A 24,771-nucleotide genomic window follows, 5' to 3' on the forward strand; every position below is an offset into this window, starting at 1 on the left:
TATATTGTTACAAGATTATAAACACATACAAATCTGACCTTTGTGAAAGGCACCCATTATAAGCGTGCATGTAAGCTCTTCGGGGCAGGATCCTCTTCTCCTCCTGTGTCACTGTCTTTATCTGACTGTCATTTGCAACCCCTATTTAATGTACAGCGCTGCGTAATATGTTGGCACTATATAAATCCTGTTTTTTATTATTATTATTTAATAATAATAATAATAATAATAATAATAATGCATGCCCATTAATACAAGCTGGTGGTAGTGCTGATATGAGAGATATGTATTTAATATAGGTGCACTGCTCTTGCTCTATAAAACCAGAAGTTTAGGAGGAACCTGCGGTGGAAAACGTGTTAGGGAAAAATGATCATGTAGAAAAAGGTAAGTGAACAATTTATAAAAAAAAAACTAATTTAAGTGGATGCTTTAGGTAATGGTGCTTTAATGAATAGTTGTTCTGAGCCTCTTTGCTCTTGGTATTTCCTCCGCCACGTACATTATATCTGGGCACACGGGGGCACTGTTGTGCCATAGTTGTTCGTGCAAACGTTGCTTACTTATTCTCATCACTGTCTGGTATTGTGTTCAAGGTCAGGGGCCAGCCGTGTAGATTATGGTTTAATTTCTGCATAATGGGGAAAGAAGCTAGATTGTCAGTGTAAAATGGGCTATTTTGTTTAATAATGAATAATTGCCTGTAACTAAAGTGAATGCTTGTGTCATAGACTATTCTTTTTGTGAAGAATGTCCTTGTCTTTTTTCCCTACTTTTTATAGCTTGTCAAAAGTTCACCAGTACAGTCTGTCCAGATGAATTACACATTTTAGCTATGCATTTGCAAGTGAAACCTGTTTGTTTTGTTGTTTTACTTCTCTCAGAGATCGAGCCTTAATAATGTTCTTTGCAGTCATGACTGCAGGCTGCTCTGGCAATCCAAATAGATCTAAATCTAATCACTGCTTTCTCATAAAAGCTTTTAATAAGGTAATGTGATTTTCAAAAGCCATTTTTCATTTTTAAATCTGCTGCTTTCCTTAAAAGAGGAACTTGTGATTTTTCCTTTCTCAGGTAGTTCTGTTATTGGGTGGCAATGCTCTATCCATGCCTTCCAAAAAACTTCATCATATACAGCCCTGGTGGAGACTAAAAGCCAACAAGTGGGCATACATTGTGCAGGCATGATCCACCATTGTCACTTTTGGGAAGCCTGTGCCAGAACAATAATGTACAGGTGTGTGGATAGGAATTAGTTAAAACAGCCTGGAAGATCGGCAGCACTGATGTGCGATAAAAAGGTGAAAGAATGATACTGTGTAATAAAAAAACAAAAAAAAAAACACAGGTGGCGAATGTTTCATCAGTGAAGTTCAGAGAAAACTAAGTGACATCTTGTCGTATTTAGATATTATAGTGGAAAGGCAGAGGCCAAAAGTCACCAGTATTCCTTATGATCTCTCTGCAGCTTATCTTACCTATTACTGACTTACAATGCCTTGCTCTGGGAGCTTGGTATGTAACAAACATGTGGACAGCTTAGTAGAGACAGTGCCACTTTATATTTTCAATTTTGCACATAGTAGTGAGAGAACAGAACCTCAGTTAGGTTGATTTTGCTGTCTCTGTTCCCATTGAGGAGAGTTGCAAAGCATTGTTTGTCCCAATCACACTGTTAATGAGATGCAAGGTGTTAGGAAACTGAATATTTCAAGTAGGGGCTACAAGCATACCTTTTTCTCCATCAACTAAAAGGTTTTCCAAATTCCAAATCGGTTTTCCAAATCGCCTCATGATGTGTTTTAGATTGGAAAATCTGTTTTATCCCTTTTTGTAATCTGAGGGGTACTCGTGCAAAAAAGATATACATCAAGATAACAAAAGAATAAACTACTCACACAATCCATGTCATGCATTTTAGCTAAGTTCTAAGAGATGCATGTCCATTGGTAAAATAACTGGTCTGTGATTTTACAGAGATCTGTGGATTTTTCCAGAAGAATGTCCTTTCTACTCCTAGACGTTATCTTCACTGTCATATAAGACAAATGTAATTGCATGGTATCTTTGGACCTAAATTGCCTATTCATATTGAAACTATAACATAGAAGCTCAGTGTATTTATTGCAGCATCTGTTTCCAGTAGAGATATAATTTGTCATAACTTCAAAATGAATCCCTGGATATTTTTAGATCATGTCACTATGTTGTAGGTCAGATATGTCAGGGAAGGAAAAATCAGCTGAACCAGCAAAACTTAAGTTGATATTTTATTTTACTACACGTCTCCTAGATTGTAAGCTCTTTGGGGCTTTGTGAGAGGCACCCACTATGGGCGTGCATGTAAGCTCTTCTGGACAGGGTCCTTTCCTCCTCCAGTGTCACTGTCTGTATTCGTCTGTCATTTGCAACCCCTATTTAATGTACAGCGCTGCGTAATATGTTGGCGCTTTATAAATCGTGCTTAATAATAATAATAATAATAATAATAATAAAAATAATATTAATATTAATTGTTACCCAGCCTTTACACTACTCATTTTCATGTACATGTATATTATTTTTTAACTACAAAGTATATATGATGGGCAAAGCAAGTTCATCTTAAAGGGTGGTTCTCCAGCAGCCTATATTTACATGTCTATTGCTTCCTTGCTGCTCCATTCAGTTACTTGAACTGGTAAACACATTATGTACGCTCTTGTCAACTCTTACAGTAGCATTAGGCACCAGCACTGTCGCACAGTATAGGGAATGGTCACATGTTCATTTCCATCACTACATAGATCCAAATAAGCAAAGAAATGATAAGTAAATGTTTCTAGGGAATCATGCTAAATAAAGTAAATATGCTGTGAATTGACAGGATTCTATTTGATGCCTAATGCTAGACTGGGCACTAAAGGACAAAGTCCTCTACTTTCAACATATTTTTTTTTTTTTTGCAATTTGCACATACATACATTTTTGTGTCCTCCGTCAGAATACATAATATGTTAGTGGTCCTTTTTTTTTTTTTTTTTTTTTAATTTCTCCAGCAGAGCAGTCAGAAATGGTGCATAGAATAGTAAGCATGCAATGATGACAGTGCTGTTATCTGCACAATGTGCCTGTAAGCTCCTACCAGCTTAATGATGAACCCCCATGAATCCCTGGACTTACAAGAAGTGGGTTGAAAGGTGCTGGACATCATTCAAACCTGTAGAGGAATTCAGAAATAAGCACTGTCTTCAGAGGTTGAGCTTTAGTGTAGGTTTGTATGTATATTAAAGCTGAAATAACCCAAAAACCTTTTTCTTATGCAGCTGCTCAACACTTTTGACTTTCATTTCTAATATTGCCTTTGGTACATATGTACGAGAGGGTGCTGAGAAGTTCCTGGCTTTGCCCTCTTCCAGATGAAATAGAAAAATGAGTGTGGGGGCTTATGACAGCTTAATATCTTAGTATGTAACTGTGCAAATATCAGGTCTTTACGATTCTTAAAACTGTTTTTTCTTTTAGTGAAAAAAAAGAAAAACTCTGGAAAAACAAAAACTTAATGATGGCCTGTAACTCCAACAACATGAAACTTTCTTGTCCCTCTGCCATCACAGCTTCTCACTAAAAGAAAAAACAGAAAAAATCGCAAAGACCTGATATGTGCACACTTACATACTAAGATGTTAGACATCTTAGTCATATGCCCCCACACTCATTTTTCTATTTCATCTGGAAGGGGGCAAAGCCAGGAACTTCTCAGCATCCCCTCGTATATTTTTTTTTATGTATATTTATATATATATATATATATATATATATGTATGTATATGTATGTCTAATAGAGTCTCTACCCTCCCCCGAGAAAGCCATATGGCGAAACGCGTCGGGTTTAAAGGCACAACCCTATTTCTCCACAATTTTCTGTGATCCTCTGAATTAATATTACATATTTAACTGGATTTTGTTTTTTTACCTATGTATGCTTGTTCATCACTAGCTTAGTCAAGTTATATTAAGCTTAGTTTGCTCATTTGCATTTTTTGAAGTAAACTGTAGTTGTTTGACACAAAAGTCTTACTCCTTTCATTCATCAATTATAGGTTTGTATGTAATATGTATATAGATTAAAATTCTTGAGACATGTATGATATTATACATACAGAGATATTATATGATGATATAGAGAGATGTTATACACAGATGGTCACACATCTTCCAGTCTGGTGATAGGCAGAGGTATAGGTATAGTGTAGCACAGCATGCTGGAGTGTAAATCTACCTACCTAAATTTATATCTGTCAAGAGAGGTGCGATCTTTGTACCTAAATTAAAAGCACAATAGGCAAAGTGAGATCCCCTTGTAATATCCGGATTTGCTGAGCTAAGGATGTATTTTACATTACAGAAAATGAAACATGAAGAGTAAGAGATCCCCAAAGGTGGACAGAATCACTTGGCAGTATAAGGTGGAAATATTTCCAAATAGGAAATAAAAAAAAAAATCAGACAAAATCTGACAAAATCATTGTGTGAACTACGTAGCAGGTGGGAGATGGAAGAGAGGGGGGACACACAGGGAAGAGTATACCGGCATTGTTTATGGTCCAATCAATCAGCAGAGAACACAGAAAGCTTGAAAAGTGAAAAACAGGTTCACTATTATGGCTCTGTTGTGTATTAGGTGTTTGTGTGTCTCAAGAGAGAACTTCATTGGAAATGATTTTGCAGGTAACAGTGGTCATAAATGCATTATAAATTTATTCCAGATGTTTGGTTTGTGTTTTACTTTTAAAAGAACTATTCAGTCAAAATGGAAAAAAACTCTTGCGAAATAAAAGGTAAATACATATATTTAGTGTGGTTGTCTTAAAATAATATAATGCAATGATGAAACTATTCTCCCCATATCCTCTTGTCAGTATTCTGGCACACAATGAAGGTGGTGCTGGAACACACACATTACTTTAATTAAACCGTCACCAATTTTTTGCAGTCAGCCTTAGAACTTTCATAGTGATTGGTGATGCAGGATGTCAAGGGAATGAATGTTACATGGTCCTTAGTTAAGGAATTACCTTCCTTTTAGCCTTTATAACTGATATTTTATGGAGCCATGCAAATGTTTTCCATGGGGATTGTATAAAACAAATTTAAATAAATTGAGAGCCCATTATTTTTTCCATACTTGCTTTGGCTCACTAAATGCTTTGATGTGTTCCCTGAAACTCCCCTTTACCATTTCTCTGTTGCACTGTAACAAAAATTAAACCCTGTTCAGGCTGTCATGATAATCCAATAGCTTCACCATTGGATTGGATCACCGATTTGGAACAGTTGTTGCAAACAGGAGCTGTGATGTACTTGGATTTGGGTTGTGACATGATTTTGCTGGGCAACAGAAATGTAAGCAGTATGTTCCTAATATAATTATAATATATATTTATATTTTTAGAGGACAGTTTCAGTATACTTTTTTCTGTCTCATCATGTCTTCCCTTTAAATTTTGCACAATTATATTTCTATTACCTATTCAGGCCATAACCTGTCTTTTTATTTATTCTTACAAGGCAATGAAGGCGCTTCCTGCAACGTCACCGCGCAGATGGTCCTCGTATGCTGCTGGCGCAGTATGAAGGAAGTCTCCTTATTGTTGGGTTTCCTGTGTCAGAATCTTCCATTGCAGACCCAGATGGACAGTCCTCAGGGCCTTATTACAGTGGAACAGGTACAGCTTTCTAATGTCAGGCAGATACTTCTTCAGTACCAGCCATTTTCGGGATCTTGTGTATATATAACCTGTGTTTTTTACTTCTTCACATTAAAATCGACGTTTTGCAGTGCTTTAAAACAAGAAAGTTAAAGTGGCGCTTCTTGGGCTTTAATCAGTCTAAAAATTTAGGTATTTGCAGTATTTTAGTTCTCTAGTGTTCTCTGGTAGTTCTTTGATGCCAACAGAATTGCATGGAAGTCCAAACCTTTTACTATGTTTTGCCTGACCCTAACACTTCATATTTACTCAAAATGTATCTAAACCCAAGAATAAAACCAAAATATATTGCTTGGACCAGCACTAATTTAACCACCTGGGCGTTTCACTGATGTCTAGATTTCTGTTCCAAGAGCGTTACACTGTTTTTCATGAAATTTTTTTTTTTAAATTGTAGACCTGTAACTTACAGAAATATGTCCGAACAGGGTTCTAGTAGATAAAAAATGTTTGAAACACACAACCATGTAAAAAAAAAAAATTACTTTTAATAAAATGAAATAAAAGACACAAAAATCAGCTTAAACATACATAAATAAATGAAAAATACTGAAAATGCGATAATTCAGTATACTGTATAATAATATATTTTTCTAAAACACCTCCCTAGTGTCCAACAGTCCAACGTCACATACCTATAGACAAAACCACATAAATATATTTTCTATTATTTTTTATTGGATTGGATACAGGACTTTGTATTCAGTCCAATACAAAATGAGTGTTTGAATTTACCAATTACATGCTTTGTATTTATTTTGAATTATTTTGTATTGGATTGGATACAGGAGTTTGTATTCAATCCAATACAAAATGTGTTTGATTGAGTTTCAATTTGAATTTCCCGCACACGCGCCGACGTCATCGCCGAGGGACACGCACACGCTACGGACGGACGCCAAGGTCGGGTTTAACGGTCGGGTGGTTAAAGTAAATATCTACAATGTTGATTGTTGCAATTATAGATCTCCTTTTTTCCTGAGGAAGCGGACTAAGATTCTGTGAAACGCGTCAACATTTGGAATACCCCTTAAGGGTGTCCCATAAGGAGATTTATATGGATGCTAAGTGCTTTTATGTATCACTGTAGTGAATTTTATGATATTGTATACTAAATAAAGTGTGTTTTTTTTTCATTTTTTATCACTTAGTCTAGAGAGTAATTTAATTGACTTTAAATGTACTACTTAAAAGTACTCGGTTATTCACCAATTTTCTCCTAGTACATTTTGGGTGCATGCTTCATGATTTGATACACTTAAAATTCATGAAGGTTATTTAATCTAAAATTTCAATGTGCTTCTCATTACCTATTACGTGTATGACAGGTCAAGCAGTATTACAGAGACTGCCAAGATTTTTGGAGATATGTTTATTTGCTGTTAATTCAAGAAATACTCGGTAAACATAATTTGTTCAGATGATAATTGTATTTTGCTGTTCAAATTCAGTTGATATGTAAAATTCACATTTTCTATTTTATTGAATTAAAATCTATTGAAATAGAAAATTCGCTGTACTATAAAGTCCCAAAGCCCCTAGAAGTTGCACTAGCTTTAGCAGACACACATATGTGGTTGCAGCAATTTTATTTGTAATCCTTTAAAATGGAAGACTTTTAATGTCAGGCACAAAATTCTGTTTGTTTTCATTTACCGTTGCGTCTCTATTGCTCAGCCGCTGTGCAGTCGTGAACTGCAGTTATTGAAAATTTTCCTATATGAAGCAAATAGAAAAACACACTCCAAGGCTTTGTTTAAATAAATCCTTTATGAATCGCTCATATTCCTAATATATCGCCCAGATACTATACAGAACTGTAAAATTCTCTGCTGGGCTGTTCTGTCCTCCATTTTATTTTATATTTTGCTGCATAATATTCGTCAGTAACTCGTAAAACTGCCAGCGAGTTCAATTTTCTTGGAATTTCTGTGTAATTCAGAAATTGCTGTTTTTACAATAGATGCAGCCATATTATATATAGCAGAGTGCCATTTAATGAAAACAATATGGATGGTAGAAATTGATGTCTGTTATATATCCTCTGAGTGTTAAGAAACACCGTTTAAAAAGGAAATGCAAAAATGGTTCTTTGTCCATGTGTGTGTATGTATGGCACAAATCCTGAAGTTACTTCCAAACCAAGCTAATCTATCTTTTTATTAAAGGAGGACCTGAGGCAAATCATAGCGAACAGTAACACAGTAAAAATAATATATTGGTGTATGCTTTAGCCCTGTTTCAAAAGAAAAAAAAAAAACAATGTCTGTTATGAAAAGATAGCTTACCATGTGGGATTACTGTGTATTTTCACAAATGTGTAATTTTTTAATTTCTGACTGTACATTTTACACAGATGTTGTTAGTATACCATGTATAAAATACAACCATCAGTATCAATAATAATAGAACTGGTAACCAGACTGGTTTTTCAGCTGTAGCATTGTACAGCTGTAAGAGAATTGACTAGCATAGGGAACTGGACCAAGTCAGAGGTAGATGTGTTTGTTTCTGATGTATGCAGAAAGTAATCAGTCTTAATTTCCGTATGAATGGCAGAAATATATTTGGCTTGGCATGGGTCAACAGCCCAAGTTCGCTTAATTGTGGCAGTCAAGTTGGTGCATCCCGTGGAGGGATTCCAGACCACTGGGGACAAACTGGAAAGTTTTTTGTTCACCGATTTTGCATTAGATATTTGTTTATGAGCTGTAACCATTATATTGAGAAGTGGTTTCCGTACGCGTGGAAAAAGGGTTAGTTTAAAAGTTTTTTCATTATTGTGATAATTAATGGCCTTATTAAGAGTCTCTGGACCTGATTTATTAAAGCTCTCCAAGGCTGGTGAGGATACACTATCTTCAGTGAAACTTTGTGATCCAACACAACTGGAATGGATTTCTTCAAAGTCATTTGCTATTTGTTAGCAAATGCTTTCAGTCCTGGACCAGATCCATTGTAGGTTTGCTGGATCACCAGAAAAGTGTATGCTCTCCAGCCTTGGAGAGCTTAAATAAATCAGGGCCTCTGTCTTTAATTTCTTTCAGGGCCTAATGTTCCTTAAGCATAAGAAAATGTCATTCAAAATACCTATACCAAACAGAAAAAACATAAAACACAAAATACCTACACCAATCAGACAAAACATAAAACACAATGACATGTGAAGTGCAAAACATTATTTACTTTGTTGCAATTGGTCCATGGAGCAATGGTAAAATGTGGCTTGGTCTGATAAATGACATCCTTTTTTAGATTTCAATAGGTTTTTATTAAAGAAACATTAAATATGTCAATGAACATTCCACAACATATAGCTGTCTGATCCATTTCCACATTTTTATAGAATATGAAAGTAAACTGACATCCTTTTTAAGATGATATAGTTGGCTGGGTGCATTTGCATCATTTGCTCAAGAAATAGATGGTGGCAGGATGCACTTGAGGCAAGCAGAGACATTGGGTCTGATTTTTTTTAAAGCTCTCCAAGGCTGGGAAGAATACATTTATCAGTGAAGCTGGGTGATCCAGCAAACATGAAATGGATTCCTTCAAAGTAGTTTGCTATTTGCTAGAAAATGTTTTGAACCCTGGAACAGATCCATTCCAGGTTTGCTGGATCACCCAGCTTCACTGATGAAAGTGTGTCCTCTCCAACCTTGGAGAGCTTTAATAAGTCAGGCCCCTTGTATCCTAATGAACCTTTTTCAAAGGTTTTGGTGGCAGATACCACAGAACATTTTCAGATCTTGTGGAGTCCATGCCTTGCTGGGTCACAGCAATTTTGGGGGTTCATGGGAGGCATAGGCAATATTAAGCAGGTGGTTTTAATGTTTGGTCTTTAACCCCTCCTAACTTTTTTTTTTTTTTACGGCTTTTTCTGTTGCTTAAAAGAGCTGTTTTAAACCCGTCAAAACTGTCACAGATTGAGATCTTTAGTTTCGTGCAAGCCTTTCCTGAGCAGTGGGGTGGAGGGTAAGAATGGTAATACGCCAATTTGCAATCACTGGAAAGCTGTAGTTTTTGTAACCAAAACCCAGGCTCTGCTTGATTTTTCCTTTTGAGGGATTTAATTTGCAAGTATTTTACATAATTTTTGATGCTATTATATTTCTCTTGGTGCATTTTTTCAGCATTGCATATATGTGAATATATATATACACACATATACATATTGTTTGAAGCATGCCGGCTACTTGCCAAATAGCTCATTCATTTGAAAATATTACAATTTGCTGAACGATGATATGCAGGACTAAATCTTTTCAGTCAAATTACCAGGCCAAGTTTAGTAAAAAAAAAACACATAAAAGTGGGTATCAGTAACTTTCATAAATATTGTATTAAGGCACAGCATAAAATGTAGATCTAAAATGTTTGTAATGCTGTGCATTATGTTCTATGCTGGCAGCCATTACAGAAACCTAAACAGACCCTGTCATCTTCCCCATGCATGGTATATTAAGGATGTCTTTATAAAGGGCCCGAACCCCTGATAATCCTCACTCCAGCACTCACTCTCATACTAAGTGCATCTAGATAGTTTAAAGTTGACTTGTTTTTGTTATTGAGAATAAAGGAGAAGTTTATTTTTGTACAACACACATCCACAGTTGCATACTTGCTGAAATCCATGGTCCGGACCAGTTACCCACTTTTTTTTACTGTCTTCTCATCTTACTTTAGAAAGTTGGAACAAATTATAGGGGGCGGTAAAAAGCGGGGGTTTTTTTTTGTATGTTAGAGTGCTTCTTTAATCCCCATCTCCAAACCAAAGGAAATCACACCAAGACTTTTTCTTCATGAAATTCCAAAAAAATAGTGTTGTCAAAAGTGACAAAATGGCTGCCAGCAACGTATGAACACAACAGATGTATTTAATCAAAAAAACCTGAAAAGTTTTTGGCACCCAGAACAGCTATTTTTCTGATGTATCTCGTGGATTTTTTATTGCTAACATTTAAGACAGTAAACATTGAGCTTTGTTAATTGTGTTTTTTCCTCAATGTTTCTTGCAGCGGCATTACATATTTGAAAACATGAACGCTGGAACACCATCTGGGACTGTTCAGCAGACATAAGCAAAGTGTTTACAAGAAATTAGCTTACCACAAGCATTTCATTTGGAAATATCAAAGATTTATTAGTTTTCTGTTTTCAATTCTTGACCTTTCCTTTCCATCTGGTTTTAACAAAACCAACTTTTTTTGTGGGAAATGGGGGAAGGGTTGTAAAAAAAATACTTAACACTTTTTTTTTTTTTTATTTCATTCATTTTTCATTTGAGAATGTTTTGTGCTGTTCAAGGTGTTGTCAGTATCTGCATTGTGAAAGCAGTAGTCATGCTACTATTATTTTGCATGTTGTTTTTGCAAGATGTTCACATGTTTAGCAGCTGTGTGTCCTGCATTGAGCTGTGTTTACTGGGCTATTGGCTGTGCTCCTGCTGATTAGTTGTGGTCATGTTGATTTATAGCATTATTTTGAAATTGTGGTGGTGTTTTGGAAGTATGTCCAGGCCAAAATCTGACTGGCCAATCAGTTGCTTGTAGGCTGCGTTTAAAACATGCATGTTTGGAATGCCGAGCTTTTTTTTGTTTGTTAAATGTTCTGCTTTATGTATTACACATGTCAAGAGAAATATAATCATTATAGCTGACTGTTCTAACCTTATCAAAAATGTAAGTCTGTTTTCTAAAGCAATGTGTTTCTTAGATGGTTTAAATACTTTCACCTTTTTATTATTATTACACAGTATTTATATTGCGCTAACACATTGTGCAGCGCTGTACAAAGTCCATGTTCATGTCACTTGCTGTCCCTCAACGGGGCTCACAATCTAATGTCCCTACCATAGTCATATGTCTTTAACACAGTGTAAGGTCAATGTTTTTGTGGGAAGCCAATTACCTAACTGCATGTTTTTGGAATGTGGGAGGAAACTCACGCAAACACGGGGAGAACCTGCAAACTCCATGCAGATAGTGTCCTGGCCAAGATTTGATCGTGGGACCAAGCGCTGCAAAGGCAAGCGTTCTAATCTCTCAGCCACCCTGTTGCACCTTTTATCTCGGTGCAACTGATTTCTTTGTTGCGGTCTTTTTGCAAAAATCTTTGTCTATGTGCCATCTAACAATTGCTGACTTATGGTGATTGAGCATTCCAGTGCAATGTGGCTTTGAGTCACCACTTCTGCTGCGTACATGCATTCAATTATTGTTGCTGTAAACAATCTTTCATTAGATTGATAGATGAACCAACGAGCGTTGTTCACTCACCCTCCCCTCTGTGTGTACAGCACCCCACAGTGCTTCTCTCCACTGACTTGTATTGCGGTCAATCATTGTTGGTCGCTCATGGATCCCTAAACGACGTCTGGTGACCTTGGTACACATGTCAAATTCTCTCCCAAGATGGTCCCGAATGTTCATGTGGTGGAAGAATCATTTGATGCATGTACATAGTGTTAGTTTGGAATGGAAGTGCATATAACACAGGGACAACACTGGAGTGCAACTAGGAGACAGTGAAGTAGTGCTGCTGTGTTTTTTTTTTTTTTAATTTTGGGTTATGCCTGTGCAGAGTTGAAGTGACTGCTTGTAGTTTCCATCGAAAGCCCTTGTGCCAGTGTGGTGACAACACGTGGACACAACTGAAATGTTGTCACCTCTAAAACAGAAAGTACTTTAACTTGAACCTTTATGGCATATTCACCTAGTGTTGTTTAATTGTATCCAAAACTCTCTTAAAATAACATAATAAAGTGGATCTAAACCCATGCATACTTACCTGTCCCTGTCCAGTAACAGGGCTTCACCATCTTCCCCCTTCTCTTTCTGAGTGTGATCTTCAGCCATTCCCAAGCCATGATCAGTTGACATGTGCTCAGCAAGCAGGAGTTCACCCAATCCCGGAATGTGTAGGGAAAGCCGGGATAGCTTCGTATTGCAGCTCAACTTCTTTGACATTTTCCGAAGTATCCAGGCAGATTGAGGAGATAATTGCATAAGGGATCTCACCTGTCCCTCTAATGACCTGCCTGATCGAGAATTTTTAAAAGTGGAAATTCATGTAAAGGTTATATGAAAGTCTAGTGATGGAGTTTACATATTCTTTACCTTCCACATGCCTCTCAGGGTTTCTTGTGGTGGCAATATTTGCATTTAACTTTTAAGGTCTACATACTTCAGTGAATAAAAGGGTGCAATGATCTTTCTGACAAATTTGTAATTTTTATCATGAAGAATGCATCACGTGTTGGAACAATGGGTAACTCACATTTTGTTGGAAGAGGAAGTGAAACTACTTTGTTGAAATAGAGTGAAGAGCAAATTATAAGAAGAATTTACTGCTAAAAATCCCAAGAGATCAGAAGCAGACAGGTGACTTATCTACACCCCCAGACTTTATCTAAAAAACAGTGAGAAACTGAACTCTCTCTCAAAAAGGGCAGAAGGAAGACAGAGGACAATTTATTATTATTAATATTATTATTATTTTTATATAGCAGTATTCATATACCACCAACATATTATGCAGTGCTGTACAAAGTCTATAGGTAAATCTTGTAAATTTAGCAGAAGAAGAAATACATAAGATCTCAGATATAAGCATATCTATATATCAGAGATTGTAAGCACAAAGGTGCCTAGGCGCACTTACATTCCAGGGAGTGCTTTACTGTTTTTCAGGATGAATTATAGACAAAAAGTACTTTGTTAGTGTACATCTTAGGCATTAAAATTTCAGTTTCCACATTGACATAGTAGATCTTTACTTTTTTACTTCAGTTTCACTTGACTTGGCATCACACATACACTCTTCCAAAGATACCTGAAAAAATGGCTAAATTGCATTTCTGCTAAAAGGAATGGTACCACTTTTGTTCAGGCAAAATCCAGGGCTAGAACATGTCATGTACACTATAATCTTCAGTTCATAGCTGTGTCACAAATGTTCTGTATGCCCCTATTCGCTGCCTTTTACCATTTGTCTTACTGGTCACAAAGGAGGAAATACTGCCCACTGCCTTCAGCAGACTAATCCAGCATTATTGCAGTCTAGGCACAGTCACTTGATTGGAGGAGCTCTATAATGGCATTTAATGGTTTTTGTTTAGTTGTGTGTGAAAAACAATATAGTTGCTGTTTAATATATCAAAAAATTCATTTATCGAGAGGTAAATTTTTCTTACTAGATTTCAGCCTTATACTGAACAACTCAAAAATGGTCAACTTGTTCTCAGCTCAAACATTTTTTTTAAAACTTTCTTTAATTATTGAAATATTTTTCCGAAAACAAAAATATTACATAACAATAGGGTAGAGTATCAAATAGGTAAGTAGTTGGGGGAGTACATAAGAAGGGGTGTCTTCATTTGACAATATCACACATTATACACAAACACCTCTTTGTTCTGTCTGTGTATTATCCTCATACACATGACAATTTACACATAATTCTAGCCATTACATTTTTTTTTAAATGGGAGGGTCCAGGTGGCGCTTATATTCTTGGGAATCTTGAAAGAGCACCCACACGCTCCAAGTTTCTAGGAAGTTTTCATTAGAGTCTAATACTAGCTGTTAGATCCTCCGTGAGCATGGCCTCACTCAGCTCAAACATTTAACTTTTTGGCATCTCTGACTAGCAATGATTCATTCTTTTCCACATACAAGTTTTCTGAAGATGGTGTTTTATTTATTCAGTTATTTTTTATCTTTTAGTTTTGCAGGCTTTTCACTGTATTCCCATTTAATGTCTTTCTGCTGTTTTTAGTCCCATAGGAGTTTGTCTTCCTGTTTCCCATGATTATGATTTAGTTGAAAACCAGCAATGACTTGATGTTTTAGATTTCTTCATGCACTTAAATTATTAATTTTCAGGGTTGCTCCTTAAAATGATTCCTCAAACCCTAGAACGGTGCAGGGTTTTACCTGCCTAGAGATGTAACTCTGCAGTCAGTTTATTTCTATTCCTACTTAAAGTAATCTTTGAAAATCTCTAAAATCAGAATAATACCAAGTATGTCCAACTGATGATGGAGGTTTTCACAGTTTTGTAAAAGGGGCACACAAACCTATTAGAGCAATCCTTTTGGATCATAATTAAGAATGGTTTAAGCACCCCTAATTTGGAAACTTTAACTTTAAAGTAAAAGTATTTCCTTTGGGGCAAACCCATACTCAGAATTACTTTAGAAATATGAATTTGTTACCAAATGCTCTTAAAACGCAACTAAACTTGTTGGTGGGTGGGGAGCTTCTGCCATAATAAGCAATAATGCACAGCATACTGGCTGATTATGGCAAGCATTTACATGTGTACAGTCGGCTTTAGGCTACGTACACACGTGCAATAATTGTTGTTAGAACGATTAACGACTGATCAACGATTATTCACGTATATTTTAAACAATCCTATAGTGCACAATTTTGTACATGCTGAAACGATACAATCGTTCAAATATAATCCACCAATAATGTACACTTACTAGATTTGATTGATTGAATGATGCAGCAACTGACATGTACAGGAGAAAGTGTATCGCAGAACAATCCACAATACCTGAACAGCGAATGATCATCGCCCAATCCGACCTGCCGGGACAATCGAGCTTTTCCAGCAACATTCCTTGCTCAATGGCGTCGTTGGCCAGTCGTTCACTTTTTTTGTTAACAATTATCGGACGATCGGTCGTTAATCGTTCGTTTCCAACAATAATTATTGCACGTGTGTACGTAGGCTTAGGCAATGACAGGCACCCCAGGAAGGCGCCATCTTCACTGGCTCCATAGCGGACGGTTTACATTATCCCCAGCAGCTCACCACACATAGAGCTGAACTCTAAACTTTGCGAGGCATTAGCTGTACAGTTCAGAGTCTACACAAAAATCCACCAGGAGTCAGGGTTTTAGTTTTTTTTTTTTTTTTGACAAAAGAGACTGCACATTTCTAATGTCAAATAGCACTGCAGTGTTGAACCCAGACATTATTATTAAGCTGGGTGGGAAATAATTGTAAGCACCAACCCCTGTATTGTGATCCAACTCTTCAGTAACCACCCAAAAACAGCCAGGTGGTGAACACTGTACTACCTTCTGGTGAGTTTTGTTTTTTGAGTTAAGGTTAAGCTGTGTTTGTATTCTGAAATAAATAAATCCAGACAGCTGATAGCAGCCTTAAAAATGTTTTTTTCATTGCACTGGAATCTTGTTACAGAAATTCCAAGAAATCGCCTTTATTGTCTTTATTCCAACTTCCTGTGCTAGGTAAAATGTAGAGAGAACCTGACACATTGCTGATTTGCTACAGTGATTGACAAGTTTTGCACTGACCTTATTCCCCCCTTCAGAATATTTTATTCTGGAAAATATCTTCATTCTATAGGTATTTTGTTTTCCATTTTTAATAGAAGCAGGTAGAAATCTGCTAACTATACTAAAATCTTTGCAGCTGCAGTTTAACTTCACAGAAAATTGTTGAAAACAATAATCCGTAGCGAAATTACCCAAAATTTGAAGAAACATTTATACAGCTTTCAGAAACATACTCTACCTTTTAGCCTTTTTCAAAGTGCGCAAATGCAAATATTTGCACAAAGAGTAGCTGTAAGATTACCTAATGCTCACATAAATCTCACATAAAAGAGTCCAGTTCCTGCAGACCACTGGAAATAAAGAGTGTCTTTGGCCTGGCACAACTCTGTGAGGTAATATACTTTGCAATGTTTGAAATACAAAGGCTGACATCCTGGATAAAATAAAGGAATTTTCCCAGAAGGCACGGCTCTTTAACGGTCTTTAATGGTATATTTTTATTTGAAGTAATACCTTCATTCAGCCTTTTTTAAAGAAAAATATTTATCCTAAAATGGAAGATTAAAAATGTGCACTTCTCATAAGATGGCCACTTTTCACATGAAGGCGCCACAAAACTTTGGCTAATACCAGTAAAGTTTTGAATAGAAACTCATGGATTAGGAAGGTTAGTAAAAGTAAAATCAAAACTATTTTGGTATGGGTGGAGTGGGTTTACCATCTCTGTTGGGTTTTCATTCTATCCGTGTCCCCACCACAGATATTCACTCCTTATCCTGGTGGTCCTTGTGATCATTGTGAGGGCGGATGCAATGTGCTGGTTAATATTATTAATCGAGGGAGCTGTTGGCCCCTTTTCATGTGGTTTTATGACCCTCCCTAGCACTTGTTGTTTACAGAATTCAGTAACTCAATCTGAAATTTGCTCACATGAATAAATCAGTAGTAGTGACCTTGTCCCGAACGTCCCTCTGCTTCCTCTAAAATTTCACTAAAAGACAGCGTGCCTAAAAGAGGAGGCGCTTGTACTGGCATCTGTTCATAAAGTCACCAAACATTGCAGGCTGTGTTGTCTTTGTAACCCAAAAAACATATTTTGTGTGTGCTGGTACATTTAAAAAAAAAAATCAATCATGAGCACTTTAACATGGGGTAAAACATTCATTGGTAAACTAGGCCCAATAGTAGACTAATGTTTCTCAACTACAGTTCCATTGATCCCTAGGGTTCCTAAAGAGGTTGCAATTAGCAATTTCTGCCTCTCAGGCCCGTTACCACTGACTCCCCCCCAATGATCTTTTTGGCTATCTGTAAGGGTGACCTTCATCCCAATGGCCAGCAATTACAAGAGGAATTCCTCTCACTGACCCCCACACTAATGTTCTGTGGATATGGTAATTGTTTTACAGGGTTTCCCTACAATTTTAACATTTTTTTTTCCAAGGGTTCCTTCGTGTTTAAAACGTCAAGAGTACACAGTGGAGAGAACGTGAGAATATGAGAACAAGAGAGTGTTTTGAATATTTTGCTTCTAATTTGGTTTCGGTATTTGTGAGGTTATCTTGTCCCACGTACAGGCTCCTGTTCCCACACATGGCTGTTGTTTCAAAATGCAGTTCCGTTTATTGTGTCTGAATAATTTTATCCCCTTACCAAATTCAGTTAGAAACAACATTTTTAAAGTCCCTGCTGACAATACTGCAAAAGCTGTGAGATCAACACTTAAAGGCTTTAAAAAGCCATTGATGATCTCCTGTTATTGTTAGTTGCCTGGCTGACAAGCATTTGTAGATTTTTCTTTAAAGTTGGTTTGTTATATACGTAAATATTTTAACCAATTGTATGGTACAAAGACTCAGCTGATTGTATCATTCGAATTGATTGTTTAAAGTGGAACTAAAGTTCTGATTTTAAGTTTGTATGATCAGGCAGGTCATTTTTGTGGAAAGAGAGAAGCGATATCCCTTCTGTAAAATTGTGACTTACCTGTCTAACCACTACCTGCCCTACATTCCTGGCATTCTTCGTACATGTGTTGGGATAAAGACGGACAAAAATCATTGGAAGGCAGATGGTGCGCCGGCTCTAGAACACAAACCAGATGAGTCGGACGGTTTTGTTCTACTTTAACTCAATCACCAATCCCAAACATTTCAGGTAAAGCATAGTGAAATTGGGTATTTTGAATTTATTTTTCTAATTCAGCAAGAAAGAATTAAGGCAGGGCTGACAACACTGCTGAAAACAATTTAGGAGGTCACTGGAACGTTTTTTCTGTTTGCAAGATCCCCCTCCCCCCCCCCCTTTTTTTTAAAGAGTAACCAAACTTTAAAAGACAAGAACAGAGGCCTATTGGCTAGTGACCATTTTTCTGTGCAACTGGTCTAAGATGCCCTGTTTTGCAGTGTCTGGGTGTTGAAGTGGCCATCATGGAAGAAGCAGAGCTTTTCTAACTCATGTCAGAGTTTTCAGCATGGAAACTGTCAGCAGCACAGTAATGATATCACCCAAATTTTCTCCCAAAAATGAAAGTCCGCGAGAGCAGTGCCCCGGATGATATTACACACTGATAGACAGCTACTCTCACATACCCCATAAACATCACTATTTTTCAGTAGGTATTCCAGGCAACTTTTTTAAGGATAATGATTAGGCACATTGAACATTTTTAGATATTCCTTGTAAATTTGTAGACAATAATTTTTTTATTTCATTTTATTACTCTATAGAGATGATTATTATTATTATTATTACTAATAAACAGTATTAATATAGCACCAATATATTATGCAGCGCTATACATTAAATAGGGATGGGAAAATGTGCATGTATTGGTAATATGTACAGAGTGTTTGTTTCTTTTTGCCCTGTGTGGACTTTAGGTTAAAGTAAAATTTTGAATGCAGATTGTCTTAAATGTGTAAATTAATCGTCGTTGTTAACACCATTGATCAATGAGGCTGTTGGTAAGTTGTCATACTTTCAGCTTGTCAGCAGCTTGTTGTGGCACAAGTTGTCCAACTGTCCCAGTGCACTGGCACATACTGTCACTTTTGTCACATTATACTGAGAGAATGGCACAGTACACTGGCAGGTTGGCATAATCTGCCCATTTGTCCCAGCACACTGCCAGGGTGGAACAAGCTGTCCAAATATACCAGCACACTGGCAGGGTTTGCAAACAAGTGTAACTGATTGGCTTTCCCTTGACCATTGTTCATGGTCTCACATTTAGTTCTGATTTTGTCTTGCTCCAAGAAATTCTTGGAATGGTGGCTGGTAGCTGTTGCCATTTCAGGAGGCACCAAGTGGTACCAACACCATTTGTGCAGATTATCAAGATTTAGAGAGTTCGAAATTCTGTTATCTTTCCAATCATTTATTGTTCATCATCTCCCTTTAATTCTCCCCTTACACATGATTCATAATTTCTTTAGATTCTCTTATCGAGCGGACAGCGGTGGGTGAATCAGGAATTCCGAGATTTTGTGTATTTGATAACATTTGACATTGCACAGATGTCTTGCTTTATCAGGGCCAGCCAGAACATGCTGGTTTATTTTCCAGACCTGTAATTCATAGCAGTTTCTGTTTGATTATTTTAGGTATTTGTATATAAGTTAAATAAGTAATGAAAGAATATCTTCTAACCTGTTGTAGCTACTTCAGGAGAGACAAAATGATTATTAGAAAGTCATGTATTAGGACAAGTAGATAATTCTGACAAGTAGAGTGTTGTGTGGTATTAATTACAGTGGTGATTGTGGTTGTGTTTGTATATATGTAAGGGTGCACTGCAATTAAGGGTAATTCTACTCAAAGGTACTATTTACATTTTTGGTAGATAATGAAGGTTCCAACCAACTGACAGCTTCCTACTTTTTCCCAAATTGTGCTACTGTGGCCTTTCACCCCTAGAATGGGGATGCAATATATTGCATTATAGGGGTACCTGCACATAAATTGCAAAAAGGAATGCTCCAGCAATATTTTTTTTTAATGCGGCTGAATTTGATAGGTTTATGATATATTCTCCTTCTATATTCTGGACCTTGAATTGTTTTTCTTCTACTTTAATATAACTAAGGAATGTAACTCCATTAGTTTGGAAGTAATGCAATATGCATTACATTTTGCTCTGATGAATTCAGCTGTGGGTCATTGTTACAGTATGACAGATGTGCATTTCTATTTCAACAGAATTTTATGCTAAAATGGTGTATATGGTCCACATCCAAACATATTAAACCATATTTATTTAATCAAAAAACTTTACTGGACTTTTCAGGCACCATTTAATAAACCAATTTCTTTAAACCTCAAATCACTATAAAATCATAATTTATTTGACACTAAAATACATGAACTGTACAACACATTTTGTGAAACAATTGGATAAGTACATGAAACTGTAACAAATTAGTCCCACTTGCATTCTGACACATTTCACAGATTTCCCTACCTCAGGTAAATTGTTGGACATCAAAAAATTTGGGGTATATCCTCCCAATGAAAGCAATTACTGTAAATTACCTGAGTAGGACTGGATGGGTAAAACTTGGAATCAAAGTTATCGAGTAATGTTAAGCTCCACAGAAGCAACATGAATCTCTTCTGGTCAGTACATTGTAATAGGGGAAAAGGGAATTAGCAAATACTGTTTCAAATTTTTTTTTATTATTCCCCCATATATTTCAATTGGTCATGTCATTGTTTCTTTCTATTCATTCCTCCCCTGTGTATGTCTGCCCCCCAATGCTGGCTGTCAGCAGAGATGTGTATTTCTAGAGTTGAAATTAGATTATATATAGCAGAGCTATGTACAACATGCTCCCAAATAATCTTTAAAGTCCCGAGGGTTAGTTTTAGTTTATTATGCCTCCCATTTCCCCCTAAATCAGCCATTCTAAAACAGGGCTCTGTAGAACTCCAGGGATCTTCCAGAGGTTTGTAGGGGTTTCCTCCAACTGTGGCTGATTGATCTTCAGTGATACCTGCATTTGAGTCCAACACCATATGGTAGAGCCAGCTTCATGACTTTCCTTCTGAATTCTGATCTTCGGCTATCTTGATGGGCTGGGGTGGGATGACATGACTCCCCCGTAGGCATGCAGGAGTTCATTCAGTCTGGAGACATACAATGGAAGCTGGGATTGCCAGGTAACCCTGGTAAGAAACATTCACCTGCACATATGCAGTGAAATTTCATAGCTGGGGGAAATCATGCAGATAAAAATAGTTTTTGCAGTCCCTTTCTGCAATAAACGCTTGCCTGAATCGTGAATTTTCAAAGTGGCCACTGTAGTTTATATGTATTGAGGTTTTAGAAGCTGGTGATTAGAGATTTACAGTTTCAAGCTTGGCTAACCTAATCAAGTTATCTGAATATTGTTTGAAGTCCAAGACTTTATCTAAAAGCATGTCTGCAAAGAAAGACCGGCTGTTTTGGGAAATGCTGCTATGGAATCCCATACAATTGCTTGAGTATCTTTGGCATCACATCTACTAACAAATTTGTTTTATTAATACTGACTTCCAATCAGTTATTAAACTAAGAGCTATAAATCAAGGTACAGTCTCCAGAAAAAGTCTGTAACTTTTTCAAACTCTTTGTGTGGAGGTCAAAAATGTAACAGATTAGGGAATTATTTTAAGCAAAACCAAAGATAGCCTGGAAAACGTAAAAAGTAGCCTAGAACTCCACTGGCTGAATGAATGTGAGATTAGAAAATAATCCGTTTTTCCAATATAATATTTGGGGCTCCTGACAACAATTTCACCTGAAAGGAAACTAGAGAAACATTGAACACTGACATAGCTAATAGTCTTCTACTCCATTAAATAAAATTTCTGAAAATTTAAGAAACATTTCTGTTTCTGTTTCAGAATTTTTGTTCCAGATTTCACTTTTGTCTGGTAAAATATTGTCAGCAGGATCAGAGGTGAGGGGAAATCACTCTAATGATTTCCTGTATGGCAGAAGAACCTGAAAAGAATTTTTACCTTCCCAATACAATACAAAGCCATTATATATCCCCTTGAACAGTGAAAACAGTGTAGACATGGCTTTATAAAATCCATATCCCTGACACACCCAGTACTTTTGGTTATAGGTGATTTGCAAACTCTTACAATTTTGAAACCCCCCGACAAATACCTTTTACACACCCTATACCTCAGAGTATAGGGGGTTTGCAATCCCCTACCATATCGAAATACGCGTTAACACCATTCATAGCAGTGCTTCCATGTTACTTTGCAGCCTCTACAACCTATCCACTATAAACACTATGTCAAATGGTGTTGGGTCAAGTTTACATGGGATTGATGTCCCTCCTTCCTTATAACTTTCAAGTCTGTTAAAAAGCATACCAGACCCCAACATTTCAATATGGTAGGAGGTTGCATACTCCCCTCTATCTATAATACTTATATTCCAGGAAATATTTTTTTCTTAGGTTTACCAAGCCAACTTCGTCTGCTTAAGTTCTATAGCAGTTACAGTGCGCATTTCATTTTCATTATTCCTTCATTGTCTGGCAGGTAATCCAAGTTAATCTTATGACGTTTCCTTTGGATAACAAGCTCTGCTTTTCTGCTTCCTTACCTTATGCAATATTTTCAGTGATTGTATCTGTTTGTATAATATTTTCACAATGTAATTTGTATATCTGCCAATGTGTAATAAAACCTTACACTATTACATTTTTTATTGTTGTTTGCTATGAGTTACAGCATTTATTTGATTAAATCTGCTTGGTAGTATTATTTTGTATGTTTATTCAGGTTGTGTAACTGAATATTTCTATAAACTTTCCATCTAGGTTAAAGATATGGGGGAATATTTCAAGCACCACTTGCTCCAATCCAGACATAGAGGGGCTTTTGAGCTTGCGTACGTTGGCTTTGTGAAGCTCACAGACATGCTGATCGGGTAAGGAGAAGTATTGTTATCACCAGCAGGTAAAGTGTATTAATACATAAATACTAAATATTAGTCAGGTAATATTATTTTTAACAGTAACGTGGTCCTAAGCAGCTAACATAGTTCGTAAATTTTCAGGGAATCCCTTTAACAGAGTGAACCTATTCCTTGTTTGAAAGGCTGTATTATATGGAGCACAGAGGCCGACCATGACACCAGTGAAAGAGATTATTCAGTGTCCATTATAAAGCTTGGCTATCAAGACTCCTCGGTATAATGATGTAGTGACAGATTAAGCACACACATCTATCAGTTTACAGTCTCATAATCGCTTATAATAAAGGCTTTGGAGACACTCTGTCCATGCCTTATGCTTTGTTTCTTAATAAGTTTTGGAAGCGAATCTGCTGTGTTTTTAAAGTAAGCCTGTCCCGAAAAAAAAACAGGCTGTCATTGCTGGTTGACCCAGAATTCATGACCCAAAACATCTGTGTGGATCAGGTGTGCTGATTTTGCTAAAACTGAACTAGAGAAAACCAAGCAATTTACATTCTCTGAAGGATCCACAATGACCGTTTCTGTGTTTTTTAGTACAAGTTACACTAAACAGAAACTGTGGCTTCTTTGAATATTTTGGGTTGGGCATGCAACACTAACTGTAAACTGTAAAAAGCCTGTTTCTTTGTATAGTTCATACATATTGTTCAGTTTGGGGTAGTGCTATTTTCTGTTCCCCTATAAGTTGGTAGGGGTTGCTTGAGCAAAGAGCAATTTCTTCCTCTCAGGTAGTTTAACTGGCACCAGTATTCCTTTTGGGTATCTGTAATTATGTCTGTATAATATATATATATATATATATATATATATATATATATATATATATATATATATATATATATATATATATATATTATAAGGAGTTCCCTGAAGACCTGAAAGATATTTCAAGGGATCCCCAACGTTAAAAGGATTGAGGCTGACTTATTGTATTTGCAGGTTGTGCTTCCTGCTGAGTAGTTCTGCTTATCAGACTGATTAAAAACAATAGATTCTTTATTTGGCTAAAAATGGCCATAGACATTGGAATGTTAAGGGATATACAGATATGTGTTGGCCATTCCCATACATCTATGATGGCAACTGCTGATGTTTAGAGCCATTGAGAGACCTGGCTACGCTTGTTGCTTCTTTCTCTAGTTCTAGGAAAAGTATCTACCGTATTTTTCGCCGTATAAGACGCTCCGGCGTATAAGACGCACCCAATTTTAAAGGAGGAAAATCTAGAAAAAAAAGATTCTGAAAGATTATTCCCCTTCTGAAAAAAGTGCGTCTTATACGGCGAAAAAAACGGTAATCTAAACCCATCTAATATCTAGTGCCTCTGATGAGCCCTGTCTATCATTGTCTGTGGGTTCCCCACTATCATTAGATATAGAATTGTAATGTCTTGTGAGCACATAATTGCCTATACTCTGTAAAAATTCGTCAAGGATAGTGATCATTCTTTGCAGCCTGAAGGTAGAAACTACGGATCTGTTTGTAACATAAAGTCATAAAAAAAAAAAACATTCAATGAATAGAAAAAAAAATCAAAATAAATAACAAAACGTTAGGTTACTGCCCGGCACTATTTCTCTAATCCTATCTATTTACCAAGAAGCCACATGTCAAACAATCTTTAGAAACAAATAAACCATACCCTTTCCTTTTGTGTATGGTTTATCAGTTTCCAAACAAACAAACCGACTAGTGGCCTAGTCAAAACGGCTTGTATTGG

The 24,771-nt window shown here is 36.6% G+C and overlaps 1 protein-coding gene across 1 annotated transcript in view; it reads left to right on the top strand.

The window, feature by feature from the left end:
• The window catches only part of THADA (THADA armadillo repeat containing), a gene marked incomplete in the record, with an annotated part of 349,766 nt that overhangs the window by 47,190 nt on the left and 277,805 nt on the right, over positions 1–24,771 (top strand). The window contains 2 exon segments of the mRNA XM_072409779.1: positions 5,551–5,708; positions 22,894–23,003. Coding sequence (XP_072265880.1) covers positions 5,551–5,708; positions 22,894–23,003 — 268 coding nt within the window.

Source organism: Pyxicephalus adspersus, chromosome 4, assembly GCF_032062135.1.
Source record: "Pyxicephalus adspersus chromosome 4, UCB_Pads_2.0, whole genome shotgun sequence".
Taxonomy (NCBI): domain Eukaryota; kingdom Metazoa; phylum Chordata; class Amphibia; order Anura; family Pyxicephalidae; genus Pyxicephalus; species Pyxicephalus adspersus.